This window comes from Mustela lutreola, chromosome 2 (genome assembly GCF_030435805.1).
Source record: "Mustela lutreola isolate mMusLut2 chromosome 2, mMusLut2.pri, whole genome shotgun sequence".
Taxonomy (NCBI): Eukaryota; Metazoa; Chordata; class Mammalia; order Carnivora; family Mustelidae; genus Mustela; species Mustela lutreola.
This window is the reverse complement of record NC_081291.1, coordinates 558,948-583,019: the sequence shown is the minus strand read 5'-3', so window position 1 is coordinate 583,019 and position 24,072 is coordinate 558,948. Positions and strand designations below refer to the sequence as shown.

General features: G+C 66.4%; 2 protein-coding genes across 9 annotated transcripts; one reads left to right on the top strand and one right to left on the bottom strand.

Annotated features, from left to right (window-relative positions):
* Positions 1 to 2,773: 2,773 nt before the first annotated feature.
* Positions 2,774 to 7,931, top strand: POLR2E (RNA polymerase II, I and III subunit E). The gene is made up of 7 exons (XM_059159199.1): positions 2,774 to 2,916; positions 3,647 to 3,821; positions 5,749 to 5,864; positions 6,458 to 6,538; positions 6,935 to 6,993; positions 7,102 to 7,180; positions 7,327 to 7,931. The coding sequence occupies exons 1-7, from the start codon at positions 2,860 to 2,862 to the stop codon at positions 7,390 to 7,392; spliced, it is 633 nt and encodes a 210-aa protein (XP_059015182.1). The 5' UTR covers positions 2,774 to 2,859; the 3' UTR covers positions 7,393 to 7,931.
* Positions 7,932 to 11,370: 3,439 nt separating this feature from the next.
* Positions 11,371 to 23,884, bottom strand: ARHGAP45 (Rho GTPase activating protein 45). Of its 8 annotated transcripts, XM_059159194.1 has the most exons (24): positions 23,624 to 23,761; positions 22,598 to 23,151; positions 21,398 to 21,725; positions 19,119 to 19,262; positions 18,813 to 18,897; positions 18,658 to 18,730; positions 18,369 to 18,435; positions 18,128 to 18,265; positions 17,985 to 18,049; positions 17,707 to 17,817; positions 17,545 to 17,625; positions 16,069 to 16,251; positions 15,677 to 15,814; positions 15,398 to 15,588; positions 15,176 to 15,297; positions 15,014 to 15,097; positions 14,757 to 14,861; positions 14,472 to 14,644; positions 14,021 to 14,209; positions 13,788 to 13,925; positions 13,467 to 13,693; positions 13,167 to 13,383; positions 12,439 to 12,544; positions 11,371 to 12,093 (listed from the first exon to the last, which is right to left on the bottom strand). In XM_059159194.1, the coding sequence occupies exons 2-24, from the start codon at positions 22,685 to 22,687 to the stop codon at positions 11,762 to 11,764; spliced, it is 3,387 nt and encodes a 1,128-aa protein (XP_059015177.1). In that variant the 5' UTR covers positions 22,688 to 23,151; positions 23,624 to 23,761; the 3' UTR covers positions 11,371 to 11,761. The 8 variants fall into 8 exon arrangements, with proteins under 8 accessions (XP_059015177.1, XP_059015173.1, XP_059015175.1 ...); XM_059159190.1 differs by lacking the exon at positions 22,598 to 23,151 and having other exon boundaries at positions 23,624 to 23,884; XM_059159192.1 differs by having other exon boundaries at positions 15,014 to 15,297.
* Positions 23,885 to 24,072: the final 188 nt, after the last annotated feature.

The following is a 24,072-nucleotide window of genomic DNA, read 5'->3' as shown; positions in this document are numbered from 1 at the left end:
CTGGTCCTCTTACTCAGATTTGCCCATCATTCCAAGAACCTAGACAGGTGCCATATCTCCCATCTTAAAATCTGTTCCTAGCCCTCCCCCTCTCCACCTTCAGCCCCCCATCTCCTTGGCATCTATGTCCACATCTCCAACTCCTTTCCCCCCACAAATCCACCCTGCCCCAGGGTCACCAGTCATGTCTGCTTGGATAACCCCCCACCTGACCCGCAGGTCTGCTCAGACTCGCTGTTTGGTGGTCTTGTTGACCAACCCCCCATCCTCCAGACAGCTTCTCCACCCCACCGGAGGGCACCTGGCAACTTCTTGCTGGTCTTTATTCTACTTAGGAGCCTTCACGGAACAGTGCTGGCAGCTGTTGCCACAGTCATTAGCCAGGTCCCCGGGAAGTGGGTGCTGCTCTTGTCCCTGTCCCACAAGGTAGGGGAAGGGAGGCATTTAGGCAGGAAAAAGGTTAAGTAGTGTGCCTTGGTTCCCATGGCCACCACTGGCCACTGCTTCGGGATCCACGTCCTCCCCTCCTCCTGGCCTCTGAATCTTGGCAAAGTTTCGGATCTGTTTGGTGACCTCAGACTCCAATCTCTGATGACGCCCACATGTCTGTCTCCCTTTGGACCTTGCCCCAGATTTCAGGCTCACCCCACTCTCTCCTTCACATTTCTCCTTGGGTTGACAGGAAACTCTCTCATTTTCTTTTTTTAAGATTTTATTTATTTGACAGAGAGCGAGATCACAAGCAGGGGGAGAGGCAGAGGAAGAAGGAGGCTCCCCACTGAGCAGGGAACCCGATGCAGGACTCAATCCCAGCCCCTGGGATCATGACCTGAGCCGAAGACAGACACTTAACCATCTGAGCCGCCCAGACGCCCTTTTTCCAGTTTTAATTTATTTTTAAAGTAATCCCTATACCCAGTGTGGGGTTGGAATTCATGCTCCGTCGACTGAGCCAGCCAGGCGCTCTTGGAGCCCCATTCTTTTCTTTTTTAAAAAAATCATGTATTAGGGAGAGTGCATGAGTGCTTGAAGGGAGGGGCAGAGAGAGGGGGAAAGAGGAAATCCCAAGTAGACTCCCCGCGGAGCCGGGAGCCCAACTTGGGGCTCAGTCCCATGGTCCTGACACCATGACTCTGGCCTCAATCAAGAGGTAGAAACCCAACCAACTGAGCCACCCAGGCCCCCTCCGGAGCCCCTTATCTGCCGTCTACACCTGTTTCTCCTTGGTCTGCCCTGATCCCAGCGGCTCGGATCCTCCTCCCTGTCCATCTGTCTCTTCTCCACACCCTGTCCACCTGCAGATCCCGTGGGGTCCACCTGCAGATCCCGTGGGGTCCACCTTCCGAACACCAGGAACCTGCCCACTGCTCACCCCTACGCCGACTGGAGCCCCCATCTGTGGCCAAGTGCCCCCCCTTTCCCCTCCCTGGTCTCTCTGGTGAAATGTTGACGGTGGTTGAAAAAGAAAACCCAAGCTTCTCCACCAACAAGGCCTCCCGGGTTTGCTCCTCTACACCCTCAAACCTCCTTTCTTCGCACCGGGCCTCCTCACTGCCAACACACCAGGCACAGTGCAGCTCAGGGCCTTTGCACACACTGCTCTCTGGCCGACGCGCCTGTCTCCAGACGTTCCCACAGCCGCCTCCCTCTCCTTCGGCCTTTGCTGGAATCTCTCGCCTTCCCGGCTGGAAACGGGCAGTCTCCCATCGGGCTTAGCTCCGGCTTGCACTGCTCCTGTTCTGACGTTACTGCTGTGCTCGCGGTTTCTGTTGGGGGTCCCCGGAGCGGGAGGGGTCCCCGGCCTGTTCAGTTGAAGAGAAAATCAGGGTTACAACAGGCCAGATCTAGAAATATGTGTATGGGCCATCATTTTCTCTGGGAATGCCTCGCTGAATGAGAGGTTCCTGACGGCCTCCGGCGGGGCGAGCGCTGAGCGGGGAGAAAGGCGGACGCGCAGTCGGGGCTGGGCTGTGGCACGCGCGGGCCCTGCACCCGGTCTCGGGGGACAGGACAGGGAGGAGGCGAGGTGGGCGCACTTCCTGAGCCCGAGGGCTGTGCCGGGCTCCGTCCTTTGGAGTCTCGGCTAAGCCTCCGAAACCGGACACTCTGTTTCCGCTATACAGAAGGGGAAACTGAGGCTCAGGGGCATTACGTTGGACGCGGCCCACAGCAGTTGGACGCAGATTTTTTTTTCTTTAAAAGATTTTATTTATTCGTTTGTTAGAGAGAGAGAGAGAGTGGGAGATCACAAGCAGGCAGAGACAGAGGGAGAAGCAGGCTCCCCACGGAGCAAGGAGCCCGATGTTGGGCTCGATCCCAGGACCCTGGGATCATGACCTGAGCCGAAGGCAGTGGCTTAACCCACTGAGCCACCCAGGCGTCCCTGGACGCAGATTTACGGAGGGCCTGCGAGGTCGCCCGGCCGTCTCCGGGAGGGCGGCGGGCAGGCCGCGGATCCCGCCCGGGCCTCCGTTTCCCCGCCCGCACCTCGCCTCCGCCTAGCCCGAGTCTAAAATCCGCCCCAAGACGCGCGCTGGGCGGAAACCACAACTCCCGAGAGGCCCCGCGGCCCAGGCCACGCGATACCTGCGGAGGCGCGAATGGGCCCTCCCACCCGCTCGGCTCTCGCGCGGCCAACCGGCGCTCGCGGAAGGCCCGGCCTGCCCGCTGGGCTGCCGTTCTCGAAGGTCAGGCGTTCGCCGTAGACAGCCCGGCGAGGGGCGGAGGCGGGGTTCGGCGCAGGCGCAGTCCGTGCGGGTCCTGCCGCGGGCGCGGGCGCAGGCGCAGTCCGTGCGGGTCCTGCCGCGGGCGCCGGCGCAGGCGCAGGCGCAGGCGCGTTGACTGAGAGCGGCGGCGGCCATGGACGACGAGGAGGAGACGTACCGGCTGTGGAAGATCCGCAAGACCATCATGCAGGTGCGCCCGCGTGGCTAAGACGGTGAAGGCGGGCCGGGCACGCGGGGGCGCGGCGGGGCGGCCGGAGCGGAGGGGTCGGGGTGGGCGCCCCGCGGGCCTGCGACCGGCCCCGGGGAGGGTCGCGGGCTGGCGGGAGAGAGGGGGCGGGGGCGGGGGTCCGAAGCCCTGCGGGGCGAAGCCCGGGCCGCCGCCCGCCGCCCGCCGCGGCTCCTTTCCGCTCCGCGCCGCGGCTCTGGAAGGGGCGCCGGGACAGCTGTGCGCTCTGCGCCCGGAGTCAGGCCGGGGTCTCCTGGGCCAAGGGGGGCGGGCGCGGGGCTGACCGGCCGCTCTGGCCCCGCGTTTCTCCGTCTGGGTCCTCTTCGGTCAGCCCGCCCCCAGAGCCCTGACTCCTGAGCATTGCCTGGCCTGTGGCCGGGTTCCCAGCCAGAGTCCACCCTGGCCTGCCCCGCAGTGCCCCCCCGCCCCGCGCCCCGCGCCCCCGCCCCCGCCACGGCCCTGCCCCTGCTTCTCAGTCCCAGCCTGTCCCGGAGGCTCAGTATGAGATGACGCGCGGCGGCTGGCCCTGCGCAGGAGCTCTCCTGGGGTGCGTCCTGGTCTTTGTCCCCACTTGCCCCTTCCTCGCTGACCTCTGCCGGCACCTGTCGCGTCATTCCTGCAGCGGCTTCATCCGATCCGAGCTCTTCCGCCATCCCTCCTCGGCCCTGAGCTCACTGGCTAGTTCTTTCTGCAGCTGTGCCATGACCGTGGCTACCTGGTGACCCAGGATGAGCTGGACCAGACCCTGGAAGAGTTCAAGGCCCAGTTTGGGGACAAGCCGAGTGAGGGGCGGCCACGGCGCACAGACCTCACGGTGCTGGTGGCCCACAACGACGACCCCACTGACCAGATGTTCGTGTTCTTCCCAGGTGAGGCCCTTGCTGGTCCCGGGTGGCTGTGTGTCTCCTCGGGGTCACAGCTCTAGTAGAGCCATCCACGGGTTTTCTCAAGGGTCAGCTCATGGCAGCTAGCTGCTGGGTGACCCCGTGTCTACATTGACCCTTCTCTGTGCCGGTCGGAAGGAAGCGGCTCCTCCCCGCTGTGGACAACACCATTGAGTTCTGCCTTGTTTGAGCACTTTTCCAGTTCCCTGCTGTTCGTTTGTTTGTTTGTTTCTTTCTTTCTTTCTTTCTTTCTCTTTTTAAGATTTTATTTATTTATCGGACAGACAGAGATTACAAGTAGGCAGAGAGGCAGCAGAGAGAGAGAGGGGGAAGCAGGCTCCCCGCTGAGCAGAGAGCCTGATGCGGGACTCGATCCCAGGACCCTGAGATCATGACCTGAGCCGAAGGCAGCGGCTTAACCCACTGAGCCCCCCAGGCGCCCCCCCTGCTGTTTCTTCCTTGATGGCTTTCTCTGTCCAGCAGGGTTATCGCCGGCCTCCCCCTGGGCCCCAGCCTCCCCTGTATCCTCCGACCCCACAGCCCGCCTGCCACTCCCTGTGCCTCCCGCTCCCCGCAGCTCCTTCCCTTGCTGCTGCAGGGTTCTGCCCTACCACACCCTTTTCGGCGTGGTCTGCCTGCTCGGTGTCCATCTGTCGTTCTTGGAGACCGCGTTCAGAAGCCTCCCCTTCCAGGAGCCCCTCCAGGCCCCAGGTCGAGTGAAGAGCCCACCACGGGCTGTCCCAGGACCCCTGTGCTCTGTCGTGGCCCCTGCTGCAGCGAGGCAGCCTGACTAAAGCCTGCAGAGGCAGAGAGGCCACGTTGTGCAGGGAGCACCCTGGGGGCCTGGGCCCCGGCTGGCACCGAGGGGGTAGAAAACGTTTGCAGGAGGGCCCCAGCTGGTGCTTTTACAGGAGGGGCCCCTGCGTGTGAGGCATATTTTCCGGAAGCCTTGGTGCCTAATCAGGTGCCTCCCTGTGGAGCTGTCTCAGCCTCCTCACAGTTGGCCTGGTGGTAGGGCCCTCCCTGGAGTTGGACGGGGTGGACGCCGCGTTCAGATGGGCCCCAGGCCGGGACTGGGTTCCCTGCGTGTTAATCCACCTGCACCGTCACAACAGAGCTCCTTGGACCGGCGGCTTTGACGTCGCACCATCCCCAGTCCTGCTGGAGGCGGGACGTCGGAGCCCGGGTGTCCACCTGAGTCCTCTCTCCCTGGCACATAGGCCTTCGTCTCTGTGTCCTTGTGGGGTCATCCCTCTGCATCCCTGTGTCTTCACATCATCTTAGAAGGCTGCTGGTTTTGTCCAGTTAAGCCCTACTAACGACCTCATTCAGATAAAACCGTCTGTTTTATGACTTTGTTCCCAAGTACAGTGGGATTTGGGGGGGCACAATGCAGACCCCGACGCTTCCTGTCAGGTGAGGCAGGGTCCGAGGCGGTGGGCGGCACAGAAAGGCCCGGCTGGGAGCCTCACGCAGGTGGTGGCCAGTAGCTGACTTGCTCGGCTCAGAGGGACCAGTGGGTCTGGCCTTGCAGGGATGGGACTGTCCTCGCTCAGGTCGGCTGACCACACGTTCCTTCTGAACACACAGCCACCGTGCTGCCTAGACCGGGTGAACTGCTTCGTGTGGGGTTTTCGCAGATTTTGGAACCACTGAGGCACTGAACCAAGTGGATTTCGGATCCTTGTCCCAGAGAGGACCCTCTAGGTGGGGGGGATGTGGGGTACCTTTCAGCTCCTCAGGAGATGTGGACACGAACCAGTTCCCGGTGGGCTCATGGGGACACTGAGGCCCCAGGGGCAGAGCCTGCTCCCGAGCTGCACTGGGGCGCCGTGGCGAGGCAGAGCCAGGCCGCAGGCCCCCCGGGAAGAGGCGTCCTTACAGCGCAGGCTGCCGCGCGTTCTGTCCCCAGAGGAGCCTAAGGTGGGAATCAAGACCATCAAGGTGTACTGCCAGCGGATGCAGGAGGAGAACATCACGCGGGCCCTCATCGTGGTGCAGCAGGGCATGACCCCGTCCGCCAAGCAGGTGGGTGCACGCCTGGCCCCCTCCCCCCAAGGCCGAGCCCGTGCGCCCCACGTCCCCCTCCCAGGGCCCCGCTGACAGGCGGCGCCGTGTCCTCGTGGGGCCTCGGGAGCTTGGGCTCTGAGAACGAGCAGCTGTGCCATGCGGGCCTCCCAGAGCAGCCCCCACATTGTCCCCACCAACGCCCGCTGAGGAGAGAAGCCGGACTGGGGAGGCCGCCCGTGGAGGGGCCGGGGTCCCTGCGTGGGGGCTGGACCGGTCTGAGCGGGTGCTGGTGTGGGATGGCGGGCGGCAAGCAGTCTCCGTGTGCGAGGTTCCCGCAGTCCCGTCAGCGCAGGGACGGCCGTGGGGGCATTTTGCCTTATGTCGCTGTGAAGCCAGGCTAAGGCCCGGGAAGCGTGTCGGGGTGGGTGGGCTCTTCCGCCTGGAGAAACCCCGCTGACAGGGGTGGGATTTCCTGGTTCGTGACGTGGGGTGCTTTTCGGAGGTGTGCAAGTGAACCCCCCCGGCCGCCTGCCCGCTGTCAGCCTCTGGGGAAGAAGTGGGGTGGCGGCGTCTTGCCCTCGGCTATGCGTGAGGCTGCGCGTGTCTTGCAGTCTCTGGTGGACATGGCCCCCAAGTACGTCCTGGAGCAGTTTCTGCAGCAGGAGCTGCTCATCAACATCACGGAGCACGAGGTGGGGGCAGAGACGGGGCCCGCCAGGGCGCGGGGGGGTGACGGGGCCGCGTCCCAGCGAAGGTCTGCAGGAGGGAGTGGAGCAGGGTCTCTGGGTGTGGCCCTAGGCGGGAAGCACACCTGGGAACCTGCCAGGAGTCCGGAAGCTGGGGGGCTGGAATCTGCTGCCCCAGGGGTCCCCAGATGGTGCCCCCGGCCCGTCTGCCTGAGCTGCTCTAGTCCCCCGTCCGCGTGTGGAGTCAGGAGCTGGGGCGGGGGATAGCAGCCGGGACCACCGAATGCCCCGGGTGGATGTTCGTGGTGAGGAAATAGCCCGTGGCACGTGGTGCTCCCCCGTCCTGTGTGGAGGCACAGTGGGGTCTCAGCCACACGGAGACTCCGTTTCTCTTCTCGGCAGCTGGTCCCAGAACACGTCGTCATGACCAAAGAGGAGGTGACAGAGCTCCTGGCCCGGTAGTATCCTTTCAGCCCCCGTCTGGGCCCTTCCCCCTCCTGCCCGCACGCCGACCGCCACCCCACCCCAGCCAGCGGAGCCTGGCTTTTTCCCTGACCCGAGCTTCTCAGTAAACTCCGGGAGAACCAGCTGCCCAGGATCCAGGCCGGAGACCCCGTGGCCCGCTACTTCGGGATAAAGCGAGGGCAGGTGAGCAGTGCTACGCCCGGCCCCTCTAGACAGAGCCGGCGCGTCCAGCCACGCCGGCTCCCCGCCAGCCCGGGGCCCCCTGTGCGGCCCCCCACAGCCCCCCACAGCCCCCCGCAGCCCCGCCTTCCCGCCTTCCATGTGCGCAGGTGGTGAAGGTGATCCGGCCCAGCGAGACTGCCGGCAGGTACATCACCTACCGGCTGGTGCAGTAGTCGTCCCGCGAACCGGTGAGACGTGCCGTGTGGCCACGGGGCCTGCCTGTCCAGGAGTGAGTCCCAGCTTTCCTCTCCCCTTACCCCACCGTCGTCTCTGTCACCGCCCTGTCGGGGGCGCGTGGAGGCAGCCCCGCTTCCTGCCCGGCCGGGCTCGCCTCGCACAGCAGGCCTGACACGTGGTGGTCTGCCCGTCTCTCTCCCGCCCTGCGGCCTGGAGGCAGATGGGGCTGTGCCCCCCACCCCCCGCCACGAGGAACCTCACCGCTGCTTCTCCAGACCCTGGGGTGACCCCGCCTGGGTGCTGAGCCCCACCCTGGACCCCGCATGAGTGAGCCTCCAGAGGGGACAGGATGCCACAGGGAGGCCTGCAGCAGCCAGTGACCTGTAGCCGTCCTGGCTCAAGTGTCCGGCCGGCCCCCAGCAGGGCGGCCCGGCCGTCTGTCCACGGGGCGGCAGGGGGGTCAGCTGCTCCGATGCTGGGTGTTTGTACCAGTGAAAGTATTGGAGTAAATAAATTGGCCAGTCTGGAGCAGCAAGGCGGAGTGACAGGTTTGCCATGAGTGGCCTCACTCGAGGCCCTGGACCCTGGGCCCGTACCCGTGTTCCGCGGGGCCTGCTGCCCCTCTCCCCTTGGGGGCCGCGTCCAGGCGGGTCCCTGTCCAAGTCTGCAGTGGGGGCGGACGGCAGGGGGCTTGCTCTCTGTGTCGTTCAGCGTTCTCTGGCGTGGAAGTGCGTGGTCGGGTTCCCCGGTCTCCGCATTAGTGATTCCGTGCGGGAGGCCTTCCTGGTCTGGCTGGAAGGTTGGCTGTCCTTGTCTTTCGGCCGGCTTGATCGCGCTCTGGTTCACGTGTCACAGTGGACGTGTGCAGGACGCCCCTCGGTGGCTCTCAGGTACCATCAGTCTTAGAATTCGTCACCCTGAAGCAGCCCCGTCCCCATCAGCTGCCGGTCCCCGTCCCCCATCCCCCCACGAGCACCTTCCCATGCGTGGAGGTCTAGTCTGGGCATGTCACACACGGGGACTCAGCCTGCGTGCCCTTCTGTGTCTGGCTCCCTCCCTGTGTGTCCGGGCTCGGGGTCTGTCCCCGGGGCCGCAGGTGGGGGCCTTGCTCCAGCTCGGGGCCGGGGACGCTCCCATCCATGGGGGACACGTGTCGTCTGTCCAGCTGCGAATGCAGACATTCCGGTGCCCAGTTACCCTCCGGCGGACCCTGGACTTACGTGTCTTGGGCCGTGATTTAGGAACACTGCTGCCGCGAGTGTCGGCGTATGGGTTCTGTGTGGACATGTGGGTGCATTTTTTCTGGGTGTGTGTCGAGCTGTGGACTCGCTGGCTTGTGCGGACGCCGGTTATCCGGTGCAGAAATCGCTGGACTGCTCGGTGCCGTGGGGGCCCCGAGTCACAGTCGCACGGCCTTGCCTGCGCTCGCTGCTGGTGCCCCGCACACGCGATTCTCGTCTCCCTGATGACTAACCCCGTGAGTTGTTCTCTGGTGCTGGGAGGCCACGGACGGGTCGTCTCTGTAGGAAGGTCTGCTCGACCCGCACGTGTCGTGTGGTTGGGCTGCGTGTCCCTGTCGCCCCCGGCACAGGCCATAGGTACGCACCCGTGTCTCTTCTCACATACGCGCTTGGCAGAGGCGTGTCCGTGGTTGCGATTCCTTAAACGTTTGTAAGTTTGGTGAGTTTACACGTGTAAGTTTGGTGAGTTTACACGTGGCCTGAAGTTCGGGGGTTGACTCGGGCCTGTGTGATGCGGGGATGTGCTTTCCCCTGGACAGACCGGGGTCTCGGTACTTTCTAGAATGGCGGTGGGGTCTCCTGTGCATGTGCACAGGCACGGGGCTGTTTCAGGGTCCCGCAGACCCATCCACGTGTTAGAAGAGCTTGTTCCCACCCCCACAAACATACATGCCCTGCCTTCCAAAGTCAGCTTGACCAGAGTAAGCCAGAGCCAGAAGGATGGAACCTACAGGACCTCCTCCCAGCAGGGCCCCCGAGGCGGCCCGTCCCCACATGGGAACAGGATCCATCCAGCCTCAGGAAGGGCGGGATCCTGACCCCTGCTACTATGTGGAGGGACCCTGAGGACACGGGGCTCAGGGAGAGCAGCCAGACCCAGAAGGACCCGTCCTGCAGGTCCCCACTCCCAGGAGGGCCCCAGAGAAGTCCTGTCTACACGGACAGAGAGGAGAGGGTGGGGGCTGGGGCAGGGGTGGGAAGTCCCTCCTTCGTGAAGACAGAGTCTCTGTGTGGGGGGATGGGGCGTTCTGGAGACGGAGGGCAGGGGTGTGAGTGCTTCCGGCCGCGGAGCTGTGCGCGGAGCCGGTGAACGTCCTGGATGTCTTAACCACAGTAAAATAAATTTGGTTATTGGAGTTTTTTCGTGTCACGGGGTTTTAATTGTGTTTTGTTTGTAAATAAACGTGTGAAGCTGTGTCTGTCCCGTGTGAGGTCGAACTGACTGTGGAGGTCGGGCCGTGAGGAGTCTCGGGCACGGGGTGCCTTGGCTGCTCCTGAACGTGGAGTATCGTGTGGGGTGGGTCTACGCCGTCTGTGCGGCGGGTGCGGCTCCGCTCCGTGGGCACAGGAAGGACTGCGACAGGTCCGCAGGGATTGCGGCCGGCGGTTTGGTGCGCAGCCTCCTCTGTGGTCTCCGGCAGCACCGGGCTCTCCTTTGGGAACACGTCCCTCTGCCGCACGGGGACCGCAGCCCGCCTCTGCTGCTGAGCACCTGCCGTCCCACGGCCCCGGCATTGGTGGGAGCTGGGCGGTTGCTCTGGCACATGCCTAGGCGCCCCCTCCTAGGGTACGGGTTTGAGGGTGGCGGCAGGGGGGGCCCATTCACATGGCCCTGGGCCCCTGTGACATTCTGTGAGTCTGGGCGAAGCCTGGCCTGAAGCCGGCCCCAAAGGAGTAAATCAGCAGGCGCTCTGCAAACAGCATCAGAGCCCTCGGCTGCCTCGCCTGGCCAGGCTCCAGGCGCTTCTCAGGACGCACACGCCTTGACGAACGGGTGTACGTGGCGTGCCGCCGTCCGCCGGAGCGCTGGTCAGTTGGACAGTTTCGTGTTCGTTCTTGTGACCCGTTTTTTCAGATGTGTATCGGACGGGTCCCTTCTCGGCCTTTTGGCTAAGATCAAGTGTAAGACGTATCTTGGATCGGCCGATTTTTTTCTGTGAAAGGACAGGACTCGGTGTTTTCAGGTCTGGGCCGCATCGTCCGGGTTGTGCTCTGGGCAGCAGTGGCCGTGGGCAGCACCGGGGCGTGGGCGTGGGCCTGTGCTGTTCGCCAGCGTGAGTCCGCTGTTTGCTGGCTCCAGGGCCTCCCTTTCCGGATCTTTCTCCGCTACGGCAGGGGAGGGCCAGGCCAGCTTGCACAGAGCGTTCTGTCCGCCGCGGACACTGTCGGTCTGAGCCGGGGGTGGGCCGCAGTGTTGGGCCAGCCCCTCCCAGCTGCTTGGGTCCCGATGGGTGTGGATTCCAGCTGGGTTTTTGCAGCCAATGAAAGGCTGGGTCTTCCTGCTGTTGAGCCAACCTTGACCCTCCGAGGCCGGTCCAGCCGGGCTGAAGGGGTCTGTGAGAGGAACTGGGGAGGGTGGCTGCTGGCTGGCTGCCGGCCGGCTGTCCGCTGTGCTGCCCTGCAAGGCAGCCCCAGCTCTGAGACTGGTCGGCGAAAGTGAGGTTCACACTCAGGTGCTCAGGCATCGGCCATGCTTCAGGGCTTCGTAGCCACACCCGGCTGGTGGCCGCTGCCCGGACAGCCTGAATGGACCGTTTCTGCCATCTGGAAGGTTCCTCCGAGCAGCCCTGGCTGAAGTTTCCCAGGAGTACATATCTGATGCCTGTGTGTGCACAACCCACCTGGGCTGTTTTCTGGGGGGGGTTCTCTTCCTGAGAGTCCTCTCCAGTGGGGAGCCAAAGACCCGACTCGGGGCTCTGCGTCCCCCTCCCGCCGCCGCCAGAAAAGATGGGCTCAGATTTAAAACTTTATTTTAAGCAAAATGTGCATTTGAAAAACCTACATCGTGGCCCGGGACGGACCTCACCGCGCTCCGTGGGGCCCGACACTGCCTCCAGGACCCCGCCGTCTGGCTTCCAGCATCCCTTCCATGGCGGCCGGTGGCCCACAGGGTGGCTGGCTCCGAGGGCAGGGCCACTCAGCAGGGGTGTACGTGGCTTCTTCATGGCCCCGGCACGCAGGCAGACACAGGGCAGGCCTCTGCCTCTCCCTGTGCTCCTGGGAGCTTCTGGAAAGGGCAGCCGGTAGCGGCCTCAGTGTATTGTTCTTGGAGTATGAGGCCTCACAGTGACCAGACGTCCCCAGAGATCTCCTCAGCCACCAGCCCGGCCGGCTGGCGCCCCAGCTACACACACTCCGGCTGCCGCCCCGGGCCCGTGCCTGCCTCAAGCCGCGCACCGCGGAGCCCCATGGCAGGCAGCGGGACCTTGGCCACATTGTTGCACTGGTTGGCGTTGAACTCGGTGAGCTGCTGGGAAAGGCCTCCCCCGTCGCTGTGCCTGGCCCCGGCGCCCAGCTGCTCCTCGCTGCCGCTGCGGCTGCCCTGGGCCACCTCCGTGCTGGCCTCGCTGCCCTGCTTCTCCTGGAAACTGAGGCGGTGTCCCCTGTCCGCTGGGGACAGAAGCTCTGAGGCCTCTTCTACCTCGGAATCAGAGTCGTTGGAGGCCACCCGGGATTCTGGGAGGTCAAGAGAGGTGGGGGGTGGGGGAGGTGCGGAGACAGGACAGACAGACATGTTGTGACCGGGAAGGCCCTGGGGACCGGCGCCTGACATGCTGTCACTCACAGGGCCCCACTCCCCACCTGGGACTGCCCGCCTGCCACCAGAGGGCAGTCTCTGGGCACAGGGCTGTTGCCATGAGCTGGGTACCCCGCCAGTGACTATGCCACACCTCAGGAACATGTCAGACAAGCGAGCTCTTCCTGGGAGGCAAACCCACAGCCGTGTGGCCTCTGGGCACCCAACGTGGCCCCAAGACGCCTCGTCGCCCCGCTGCCGACCTGGCTGTCACCACCACTCACCTGGGCCACCATCCGCCACCTCCTGCAGGGGGACTGTGGCCCCCGCGCTCCCCTCCTGGTAGGGCACCTGCACCTCTGCCTCAGCCCGTGCCGCGTCTGAGCTGTCCTGCAGGTGGCAGAACGGGGCTCAGGGAGGGCCCAGGATGCCCGCCAGGCCCCAGCTCTGCTCTCGCTCTGGTGAACCAAGAACCAGGAGAGCCTACAGCTCCTCAGTGCTCCCTGCCGTGTGCGTGACGTCACCGCATCCCGTGTATGCGCGGGCTGCCCTGGCCTCGCTGGGGCAGCAGAGTGAGGTCCCACGTGGATGAAACCAGCGTGTCCTGCTGCCCCTGCACCCCCACAGTCCCAGGAGAGGTACGGTGGACCCTCCACAGGGACTAGCGCACGAGAATGAGCAGCTGGGAAGCTATGTGCGCAGAGCCTGTGGAAGAGAGCTGGTGGCGCAGCCTGTGACGTGGCAGGGGCGGGTCGTGAGCCTGAGCCTGGGGATGTGCCAGAGGCGATGCAGAGAGAGATGGACGGAGCGGCCAGGCTCCAGAGCCAGGTGGGGGAGGTGCGGCCACAGGGCCTTGGCACTGGTGGTGGAGCTTCCCCCAGGGGAGCTCCCCCTCCATCAGTTCTTTGCTTAAAAGATGCCTCTGGGGCCCCTCCTGACGAGCCTGCTGAAACCAAGGCTCTCCGTCCCAGCCCGCTCGCTCGGAGGGGGCAGCCCTGGGGCCTGCCCCCACCTTCAGCTGGCCCCCAGGCACCTCCTCGGGTTCCTCCTCAAAGATCAGGCCGTAGTGCGTGATGAGGGTCTCCACGATGCGGGCCTGGTGCGGGTAGTCGACCAGGGAAGACAGGGACACGGTGGCCTCGGTGGGCCTGGGCCGCAGCAGCGTGGGTCCGAACACGATGCCCAGGTTCCCCGGAGTCATCTTGTTGTCCTGCTCCACCGCCACGATCCTAGGGTCCCGCGGATGCGGAAGCAGGTGTGAGTGCCCGCTGAGGCTGCCCCAGGCCCTGCCGACCTGGGCCCCGGCCCTCACCTGCGCAGGTGCCGCAGCAAGTACGTCAGTGTGGCCCGGTTCTCGGGGGGCAGGTCCTGCAGGAGCTCCCGCAGCCGGCCTGCCATGGCCACGGCCGCGGCCTCGGTCTCCGCAGGGTCTGCCCGGCCCCGGGACGCCACCTTGGCCTCCGCCTCCGCCTTCAGACTGTCCTTGGCCAGCCCCACGAGCTCGTGGTAGAGGCGGAAGGAGAGGATGGGTTCGGGCAGCTGCAGGGGGAGTGGAGCAGTGGGGTCTTCGCCCTGGCCCGCCGCCCCACCCCCGCCCGGCTGGGCGTGAGCCGCCGCCCCACCCTGGTCCTACCTGCCGCAGGTAGAGCTTGAGGACGTTGCTGATGTCGTGGGGCGAGGCCTGTGACAGCTCCACCAGCTCCTGGCCAGCCTCGAACGCCTGGCACAGCTTCTCCACGCGCGTCTTCACCCCGTTGAGACGGTAGATGCCCTGCGGGGGCGGCCGTCAGCCCGGGCCACGCCCCCCGCCGCCCCCCCCCCCCCCCCCCGCCAGGACGAAGCCCCGACGGCCGCCCCCGCGGTCACCTTGGTGTGCAGTGCCCGCTGCTCAATCTCGCAGACGCACTTCTTGACGATGAAGGGGATGCCGTCGGGCGCGCCGCAGGCCGCCTTCAAGAAGTCCTGGCCGAAGAGCTGCAGGCGGCCCTGGAGTTTCTTGTGGCCACACTGGATGGCCAGCGTGTCCAGGCACTTCTTGTGACAGGCCAGGCAGCACTGCGGGGGGCGCCCGTGAGCGAGCCCCCCAGCCCACGCCCACAGCACCTCCACTCTGAAGCCCTCCTGACCCTGTCTCCCCTCCTGGCTGGGCGCCGCACCTCCGCCACCCGGGCCTGGCTCCTCCGCCGGGCCAGCCTGCTCCCACCTCCAGGCCCTGGCCGGGACCTCTGCCAGCGCCCTCTTCCCCCCGCCGGGGCCCTCTGGGTCTGCACGAGCCTCCCTCTGCTCCCAGCTGGGCACGCGCGCTGGCCGCCCTCACCTCCTCACACTCCGCCCCCTGGAAGTAGACGTAGCTGTTACACTCCCTGCACTTGGCCGGCGTGCGCAGCTTTCGCAGACGGTGCGTGCGGGCAGCCTTGGACAGCCCCACGTTGCGGAAAGGCCCACTGGGCACGGCCACTGGCAGCTCGGGGGCCATGCCGTTGAGGTCAGCTGGGGGGCAGGGCAAGTGGTCAGCCTGAGCGAGGCTGGTCTGGGCCGGGGCCAGGCCCAGCCCCGGAGTCCAAAGCCCCGCCCTACAACGTCCACACGGGGGCCCCCTCACCCTGCTCAAAGGCTGACGGCCCTGCACTGCCCTCCTGGTCCACCAGCTCCTCGTTGGACGACAGGGTGCCGCTGGACGACATCCGCTCCAACTTCTTAAAGTCCCCTGAGCAGGAAACGGGCGTCAGGCAGCCCAGGCCCACAGGGGCCCGGCACGGGTCAGCCGGACCCTCCCCAGAGCCAGCTCACGGCTCTGCCCGCACGATGAGTCCGCCGCCCCACACCCAGGCCAGCCTCCAGGTAGCCAGGCCCCCTCACCTGAGCCAGGGCTGGGGTCCAGGCTGCCCTCTGAGTCTGACACGGTGGTGGGCCACGACTTGTGCACCTGGTGTCCACGCCCACCTGCAGGAGGGGTGTTCAGCGGGGACTGAGGGGCTCTAGAGAGGCCGCGCCCACTCGCCACCCCCACCGGGCCCTCACCCCTGTGTTCCTTGGCAGGTGTGCCATTGCCGGATCCACCTTCCTCCTCAGGGCTGCCGGTGGCCTCTGCCCCCGTGGCGTCACTGGCAAGGCTCCCCTTACGGGTGCGCATGACCGGGGACCTGGAGGGACAGGACAGGGACCTCAGGAGCATCAGCGCACCCAGCCCCATCTCAGTGTGGGGGGAGCCCCGCGACCCCAGGTGCGCGCAGGCGGCTGTACCAGGCGTTGGCGGAGACGTGGGGCTCGAAGTCGTAGCGCACGTCGGGCTCCTCGTCCCGCTGCAGCTGGCCCACGTAGGAGGCGTACTGCTGCCCCGGGTCGTACAGCTTGCTGCTCTCGCACAGCATCTGGAAGTGCACGGGCAGCGAGGCCGTCTGCATGTGCAGCATCTGGTAGTAGGAGATGGTGGCCTGCGGGCGACGGGGTGCCGGCGTGAGCCCCACTGGCTGCGCCTCCGACCCCCACAACGCCGGCTGGAGCGCGGGACACGGTGCGCACCGACTTGATGGTCTGGTCGCTCTGGCGGATGACCTCCTGGATCTGCCGCAGCACCGTCACCTTGGTGTCCTCCAGCTCCTGCTTCTGTGTCTTGGCATCGGCCACACACGTCCGGTAGGTGGCCATGGCTTCCTCGGCCTGGATGGGGGCCGGGGGGCGCGCACACAGCCCTCAGCCGGGTTCAGGCCTTGGACGCCCCGGCAGCAGAGAAGGGCAGGTCGGCGCTCCTGCGGGGTGCCCCCGCCCCTGTCGGGAGCTGCGCCCGCGGGATCGGCCCCCGCTGCCCGTCCGCTACCCGTCCGCTGCCCGCTGCCCGTTGCCCGCCCGCTGCCCGCTGCCCGTCCGCTTCCCGCCCGCTGCCCGCTGCCCGCCCGCTGCCCGTCCGCGCTCACCTTGTTCTTAGCCTCCTCCTCCAGGCGCCGCCGCTTGTCCAGGGTCTTGGAGGCGGCGGCCCCGGGCCCGGTGACGGCCTGCTCCTCCTCAGCCTTGACCGCCAGGAAGTGGGCCTTGCCGTGGTCCTCGCAGCGCTGTGTGTAGCCCTGCTTGGCCTTGCGCAGGTTTGACTCCGCCTCTTGCTGTGGGTGTGGGGGCGAGGACGCCGTCCAGAGCCGTCCTCCGGCTGGGCCTGTCCCCGGCTTCTCTCCCCGACCGGCCCCCTGAGCCCCCCACACGTGCCCACAGCCCACGGCACGGCCGCACGGACCGAGGCCCTGCCCCAGAGCGGACGGCAGGAGAACCGGAGGGGACGCCTGCAACGGGTCCCTGGGAGGACGCTTTCAGCCCCCAAAGCCGGGACGCGAGCTCTGCGACCCCTGGGGCCCCATCAGAGCGGCGGGCGCGCTCCCGCCTCTCACTTCCCCTCATGCACAGGAGAACAGCGAGGCCGGCCGGGCAGGAAGCCAGGCACCCTCAGGTTGGCAGGAAGAGCGCTCGGGTGGCCTTCTGGGGGCCACACTGCGCAGCCTGCACCGTCAGAGCCCGCCACGTGAATGCCAGCAGCACCCACGCAAAGTCCTGAGGACGACCTTCCACACGCAACACGGCACCCAGGAACCCCGTGAGGAAAGTGCTGACACTCAGTCTTCTGCCCGGAGAAACAGGTAAAATCCCGTCGGGACAGCAAAGCAGGTGGGGGTCCGTAGCTCACACCAGCGAGGGCCGAGTCCTCTAATATGGCAAAGGCTCCGGCAAATCAAGAAGAAATGGGCCTTTGTCCAAAGTGAGCAATTACAGAAGAGAGGGCTGGCAGGAAGACAGGCTCGCCTGCGCACACCCTCCCCGACGCCCGCTCTGGGCGCCCGCGGGAGACACCGGCCCGGCCGCAGGCCCGCAGAGCGGCCCCGGAGGTCTCGGCCCTACAACCCGGAACGCCAAGAGCCCCCGCAGTGCGCAGACGGCCCGCCGGTGGGACCTAGTGAAAGGAGCCAAGCGGCCTCCACAGCCGTGACAGGTGACGGACGAGGGTGCAGCTGGTGGAGGGGGAGTGCGGTGGAAAAAGGCCCGGACCCCGAGAGTGAGCCCTTGCGGAGGGCCCAGAAGGGGAGGCGTGTTTGCTGGCAGCGCCGGAAGGAGCTGGGGGTGGGAGCCACGGGCCCTGTCAGCGAGCTCGGAGATGCCAGTAGCTTCGGAAACGTCTGACCCAACCACGGGGAAGAGACTTGCCCTAGACCTGCGAGCGCCTCGGTCCCCGCCCCGCCCCGTCCATGCTGGTCTTCCCCTCCAGCCCCCCCCCCCCCCCCCCCCGCACAGAACAGCGGGAGGTGGCGGGCCTGGCGTCTGAGGGTTAGGGTCAGCCCCCAGCGGGGGCAGGAGACCCCAGCGCCGCCCCCCCCATCCCACCCCCCCCACCCCCCCCACCCCCCGCGTACCAGCTTCCTCTGGGCGCGGTGCCACAGCTCCTTGATCTCCTTCCTGCGCTTCTCGTGCTCCAGCCGCCTGAGGTTCAGGGGCTGCGGGGACAGGCCGTGAGCAGGGCAGGCCCTGGCACAGCACCCCCCACCCGCACCACCCCACCCCGCCCGCCCGTGCACCTGCGTGAGGGTCTGGCTCTGCAGCGTGCCCACCGCCTGCGCCATGCTGTGGCCGAACTCCAGGTCCTGCTCCAGGGCCAGGGAGTAGATGGACAGGAGCGGCATGTGGGGCTGGGAGGGGAGGGCAGAGGTCACGGGGGGCGGGGCTATGCAGCCTCCCGGCCCCGCCTCCCCGGCCTCCTCCGCCGGGGTCTGCACCCTCGGAGCCGCTGGGAGACCCCACCCCTCTGGCCGCCCCGGGGCCGGGGCTGAGACACCCCCGCGGCCGGGGACCGCACCTGCTGCATGAAACTCTGCCTGCAGTTGTGCACGATCTTCTGCACGCCTTTGGCGAAGTCCATCTCTGCGGGGGAAGCGGAGTGAGCGCGAGGCCGCGGCGCCGCGGGGTCGGCCCCCACCGCAGCCCGCCTGCCGCGCCTACCCAGCGCCGTCCGCTTTTCCACGTAGCCAATGAGGTCCTTCATGTACTTGGCCATGTTCTTGGCGTAGTGCAGCGCGGCGTCCACGCCCCCCTCGCAGCGCTGCAGCAGCATGTCCACCTCCTCCGGGGCCAGGCAGCCTGCGGGGGACCCGCTGAGCGCAGCCCGGCGCCCCCAGCCTTCCCGCCCGCCCTCGGCCCGACATGCGGGCGCCTGCCCATTGGCCCCTCGAAGGATGCTCACCGGCTTCGCAGTCGTCTGCGCTGGGGGCGGTGCCCTCGCTGCCGGGGCCGTACAGGTTTTCCATGGTCTGCGAAGGAGAGACACCGTGGGCGGGCCCCGGGCAGGGCTCTGTCCCACGCACCTCCCGCAGGAGACAGCCACTGGCCCCCCCACCCTAGACAGGGGAGACAGCCACTGACCCTGGACAGAGGAGACAGCCACTGCCCCACCCCCACCCTGGGCGGAGGACACAGGAGTGCCCCCCCCAGCCGGCCAGGCCCCATGCAGCATCCAGGTCGCCCCTGCTCACCTGGATGGGGTCCCCAGGGGGCACTGACAGGAGAGTGCTGCTGTCCACTTCCCCCATGAGGAACTCAGACACGCTGCAGGGCAGGACAGGGTCAGCACCCAGAGACCAGCGGCCCCACGCACCCAGTCCCGCTCCACAGGCCCCGCGGCACTCACGTGTTACTGAAGGAGAGAGCGATGGTCTCCAGGGCCTTCTCAAACTCCTGCTTGTCGCACTCCTGGTTGCTCTCATAATGGAAGGCTGGTGGGCAGAGACATGGGTGAGGGTGACTGGCCCAGGCCGGGACACACCCACCCCTGCCTACGACTGGAGGAAGTCAGCCCTTGGCCCAGGGGCAGCACGAGAGCTGTGCCTGTCAAATTGCCACGCACCCTTCAAAACACACTTCAAATGTCCCTTCCTCCAGGAAGCCCTCCCAAGTGCCCCCAGAGCCTTCCCTGCCCTGCCTGGGGCTGGCTGACCTCTGATCTTGGCAATGAGGGTGCCGGCGGCAGTCAGTGACTCCACGGTGTTCAGCAGCGGGTACCTGGAAATGATCTGGCGCATCACACGAAGAGCGTCGCCCAGGTACTCGTGGGCCAGGGGCCGGCGGGCCTCCAGGAGGTCTGTGGGGCAGAGCTGGTGTGAGCGGGGGCGCACGCCTGGCCCCCCGGGAAAGCCTGCTTGCCGCTGCCTCAGAGCTCCTGACCCCAGAGGGGAGACGGTGGCTGCCCAAAGCCCACTCCGGGCCTCTCTGGGCTGCTGGCCAGTCCGCGAGGGCCAGACGGTGGTTTTGGCAGACCCTGTGCTCAGGACACTTTTCATGTCCTCCCAGAAAGCAAGCTCCTGCTTGACCTTCAAGTTGCAGCCCCGGTGCCCACCTCCTCCAGGCAGCCCCCCAGGCCACTTTCCTGCCACAGCCTCTCAGGGCCGCTCAAGGTTCTGTCCGGCCCTCCAGTCATTATCTACTCTCCCTCATTTTGCAGATGGGGAAACTGAGGCACAGAAAAGGGAAGTCATTTCTCAAAGATGAAGCTTTTCCGCGCACGTGGGCTTCAAAGGCGTGAGAACCCCAGACAGGAAGGCCCTGCTTGGCTTCGTCTTGAGGGCAGTGGGGAGTCACAGAAGGTGCTAGAGTCAAACGGCGTCAGGGTCAGATCTGTGTCTCAGAATGCGACCTTAGACAGCCTCCACGAGCAGTCACTCACAACACGGGATCTGGACTTGCACACTCCACGGAGTGAGCCAGCCCGCCCCTCCCTTCCCTGTAGACCGTCTTCATGAGAAAAAAGCGGTGTGTGCAGGCAAAGCCCCGTGCACAAAACACGGGCCCGCTTGGTAGGAGCAAAACCACAGGAATGTGTGGACTGCAGACAGGGACCCAGGAGGCCTGGCGGCCCGCTGGGAGGGCAGCCCGACACCCGTGTCCCCTCCACACCATGCCGGATGGACGGTGCTGTGCTTTCTGGCACCCACGACCCCCACTGAAGGTCCCCACGCGGGGGGGGGGGGGACTAGGGGGAGCTCCAGCCCCTCAGGCTCCTGCAGGATCCAGGGAAGACGGGGCCACGCCCCTTCCCTGCCTCACCCCCAGCCCCGGCGCTCCCAGCCGGGTGGGTGGGCCCTGCACTGTCCCTGACCTGGGGACTCCCCGTTCTGTCACCGTCACAGTGTGCTGAGATCCTCGGCCACAGCCAGCCACCCCACAGGCCCCACGGGGCCCCCACTGCACACATGAGACACCTGAGCCCAGGGTTAGAAGCGCGGGACTCAGCCCACAGCCTCTCCAGGCGGCCCCAAGCGGGTGGAAGGGGCCGCGGCCGGCCGGGCCCAGCCTCCGGCACTTCGCCCTCGGGCTCAGCCCCGCCCAGTCCTGGCCTCCAAGGAAGCGCAGGGATCGGAAAGGAACTGAGATTAGAGAGTTTCCCCAGGAAGCCGCTCTGGCCCCCGCCCCACCAGATAACCCTAGGGGCTCCCACCTCCCACCCAGCAGGGGCCAGGCCTCTGGAGAGGCCGTGAGGAGGCTGAAGTCAGACCCCAGCTCTGGCCCCTCCTCGGGCCAGGAGAGCCAGGGGTCAGGGCCCCACGGAGGCCTCAGTTTGCAGATCCACAGAGCGGGGCCCGGGGGGGAGCAGGAGCGGGTCAGCGCCAGGCATGGTCCCGGCCCGTGCGGTTTCGGGGAGGGGAGGAGCGGGCTGCAGCCACGAGGTGCCAGGGACAAACAGGAAGCAGATGAAAATAACTCGGCAGGAAGCTGGGCTGTCAGCGCCACATGGAGGAGAAAACGGAACCGCATCCCTAACAGACAGCTCAGGCCTGCGGCTCCCGTGCCAGTCCTGCCCCTTGCTCCTGCAGGAGCCCTCTCCAGCCAGGCCCCAGGGCTCCAACCCGCCCCACCTCTGCTCTAGCATTCTCTGTGGCTACCCGTGGCCCGCGGGAGACGAGTTGGGGTCCCTCCCCACTCTTCTCCACGCCTCCAGCCTCATGCACTTCCTACGCCAGCGACGCCCCAAAGCTGTTCCCCCGAAGGCATCTCCATTTTGGGTTCCCAAGCCTGTCCAGGGGATGGTCCCTCCGCCTCCAAGCCTTTCTCTGCCTGTGGCCTCCGGACTCCTACGCATCCCTCAGGGCCCCGGTGGCAATGCAGAGCCTTCTGAGACTGGCTCTCCTCCCTCCACCCCGCCCGGAGCCCGCAGGCTTTGAGGTATCTGTGTCCAGCTCCGCCTTCCGCCCAGGCCTCAGTGCCCCTGCGGCCGCTCACCGTCCCTCAGGACACACTCCTTGAGCTTCTCAAGGGCCTTGGCAAAGCGGCCCACGTCGGCCAGCAGGTGAGAGATCTCGCCAGTGTCAGGGCAGGGACCCTCGACGGGAGGCTCGGCGGGGCCGGCTGCGGCCAGTGGGCTGCGGTGGCCCCGACCCAGCGTCCAGGAGCTGGCGCCAGGCAGCGGGAAGCCAGCAGCGCTGGCATGGCGACTCAGGCTGGTGGGTCGTTTGAGGGTGCCCGTGGCCTTGGCGTTCGAGGCTGCACTTGGCGGCTCCAGGCTGGGTCCAAGGGACACTGTGTCAGGCCCGTCTTTCCTGGGCAGCTCCTGGGAGGGTGGGGCAAGCTGGTGACCAGGGGTTCCAGCCCAGGCACTGCCTCAGTTTCCCCAAAAATGAAGTGGGGACTCTGGAGGGTCTCCGGCCTGACCCCATGGGATCAAAGGCCAGAGGTCGGAGGGCCCCGCCCCGCCCACACCTGTTACCCAACATCCTCTTTCCCCAGCTTTCACAAACAACGGCCTCTGCCCAAACCACAGCCAGGGGTGGGGCCTGTGGGGGGGGAGGGGCACCCCACTTCCTGGTGGCGTGGGGCGGTCCAAAGGGGGTCCTCAGCCTCTGCAGCCCCCTGCAGGCTGCCGCAGACACCCTGAGTCCCTGCTGAAGACACCTTTGTCGATGCCTGTATGCCTAAGAGTCCTGTGGACCCCCAAGTTCCACAGAGGCCCCCAGGCTTATAGCCCCCAGGTACATAGCCCCTGACCTTGTAGTCCGCCAGACCCCAGAGATGCCCCCCAGGCCCTCCACCCAAGGCCCCTATTTCGTGCCCAGCAGCCCTAGAGACCTTGGCCCCATGGCCATGCTCTAGCTCTCACCTCAGAACGCGCCGCTGCGCCCAGACTCCCTGACCACCACCCTGTGGTCCCAGACCCACGGCCGCCCCCTCGCCAGCCCCCTCCCAACTCCCCCCTCAGCCCCACAGCCAGCCCTGATCCAGGCGGAGGGGTGCGGTGGGCAGCCCAAAGGGCTCCTACCGTGAGCTGAACGCCAGGGTCCCAACCTGTCCTGCGTGGCCCGTGCTGTCCAGCCCGGTAGGGGCTGTAGCTGGTGGGAGCCCCCCGTCGCCAGCCCAGCATGGAGCCGCCCGGGGTGCTTCTCTAAGGTCCCGCCCGCTCTGCAGTCCACGGAGAGGCTCACTCACCCCCAAGGGCTGTGGGCTGGGGCTTCCCGCCCGGTTCTTTTTTGAGATGGAAGGGGTTTTCATGAGCTCCCGCTTCTTCCTGGAGAACATGGTGGGGCCCCGGGCTGGTGGCCTGAGACGGGCAGGCTGGGGTCCGGCAGGCTGGGGGTCTCAAGCCTGTGGCTCTCAACAGTGGCTGCCTCAGGTCCACATTGTCGCCGGCCACCCCCTCCCCAGCTGTCAGGCCCACGTGACAGGCTCGGCCCTCATTGGCGGGCCCTCCCCCCCACAGGAAAAGGCCTCCGGAGGGAGGCTGTGCCAGCGACTGGTGACGCAGACCTGCCCCCAACCCTCCCAGGCCTCCGTCTGCCCCTCCACACAGCGGGCTTGAAGGTGGGGTCCCATCCGGGTGGGGAACCACCAGGGGCCCACCACCAGCTTCGGCTCTCAGGAGCTCTGTGCAGGTGCTGGCCCTGGCTCCCAGGCGCATGGGCGGGAGGGGGCACACGGCGGGAGACTGCAGGGGTACAGACCCTCTGTCAGACATGCCCAGGTGCCACCAAGTGCGTGATGACCTGTAGGGACCCGGACAGGTGTGCAGACATCAGGAAGCTGGCCCACGGAAAGGACAAGCCAGAGCTGCTCTCTCAGACCTTGGGCATGGCATGGACACCTGCTATATAGCCCCCTCCGTCCCCCACCTCTGGCAAGCTGGTGGCACAGGGGACAGCTGGCCACCGCCCCCTAGCCCTGACCCCCCCAGTCCAGCGACTGGACCCCAGGCATGCCAGGCAGCAGCACTGACAAGGCACTGTGGGAATCATGCCTGTGGCCAACACTCAACAGCAAGAGCCAGCCCCAGGGTGCTCAGGGACCCCCCCACCTGCGGTGGTCCCCCCACCCCCCCCCCCGCCTGCAGCTCCCCTCCCTCCACAACCTCCTCCTCTCTTGGTCAGAGCCTCCCCCATTCTTCTGCTCACCTCTGGAGTCCCACCCCCATCCCCAAACCCCAACCCTCTAGCCCCCCTAACACAGCCCCCCACTGACCTCTGCTGGGAGGGGCAGCTCTCCAGGGCACAGGGTCCGCAGACCACCGCCCCGGGGGCCCGCAGCTGGCTCTCCAGGCCCGGGGCCACCCAGATGCAGCCGAGAAGCTCCTTGAGGGCCCTTTGCCCACCACTCACTGTTCTGGGGCCTGGCTTTGGGGGTGAGGGCTGGGGGGCGGTCTTCTGGCCTGGTCGGGAGGCTGGAGGCTGGGCCACCTGCGCTGGGCCCCTCCAAGCCGCCCAACATTCCCAAGCCTTGACCTCATGCCCACTTCATGACCGGGCACTCCTAGGTACCGCCCTGAGCCACCAGACCCACGTGGGCGTCCAGGCTCTTAGGGAGTCCCTGAATGCATGTGAGACACCCCCCCTCCCCGGTGCCCAGCCTGAGACAGGCTTTCACCTGAGCTGGGGGTCTGGCCAGACTCGGGTGCACACCCTCGGGGACGG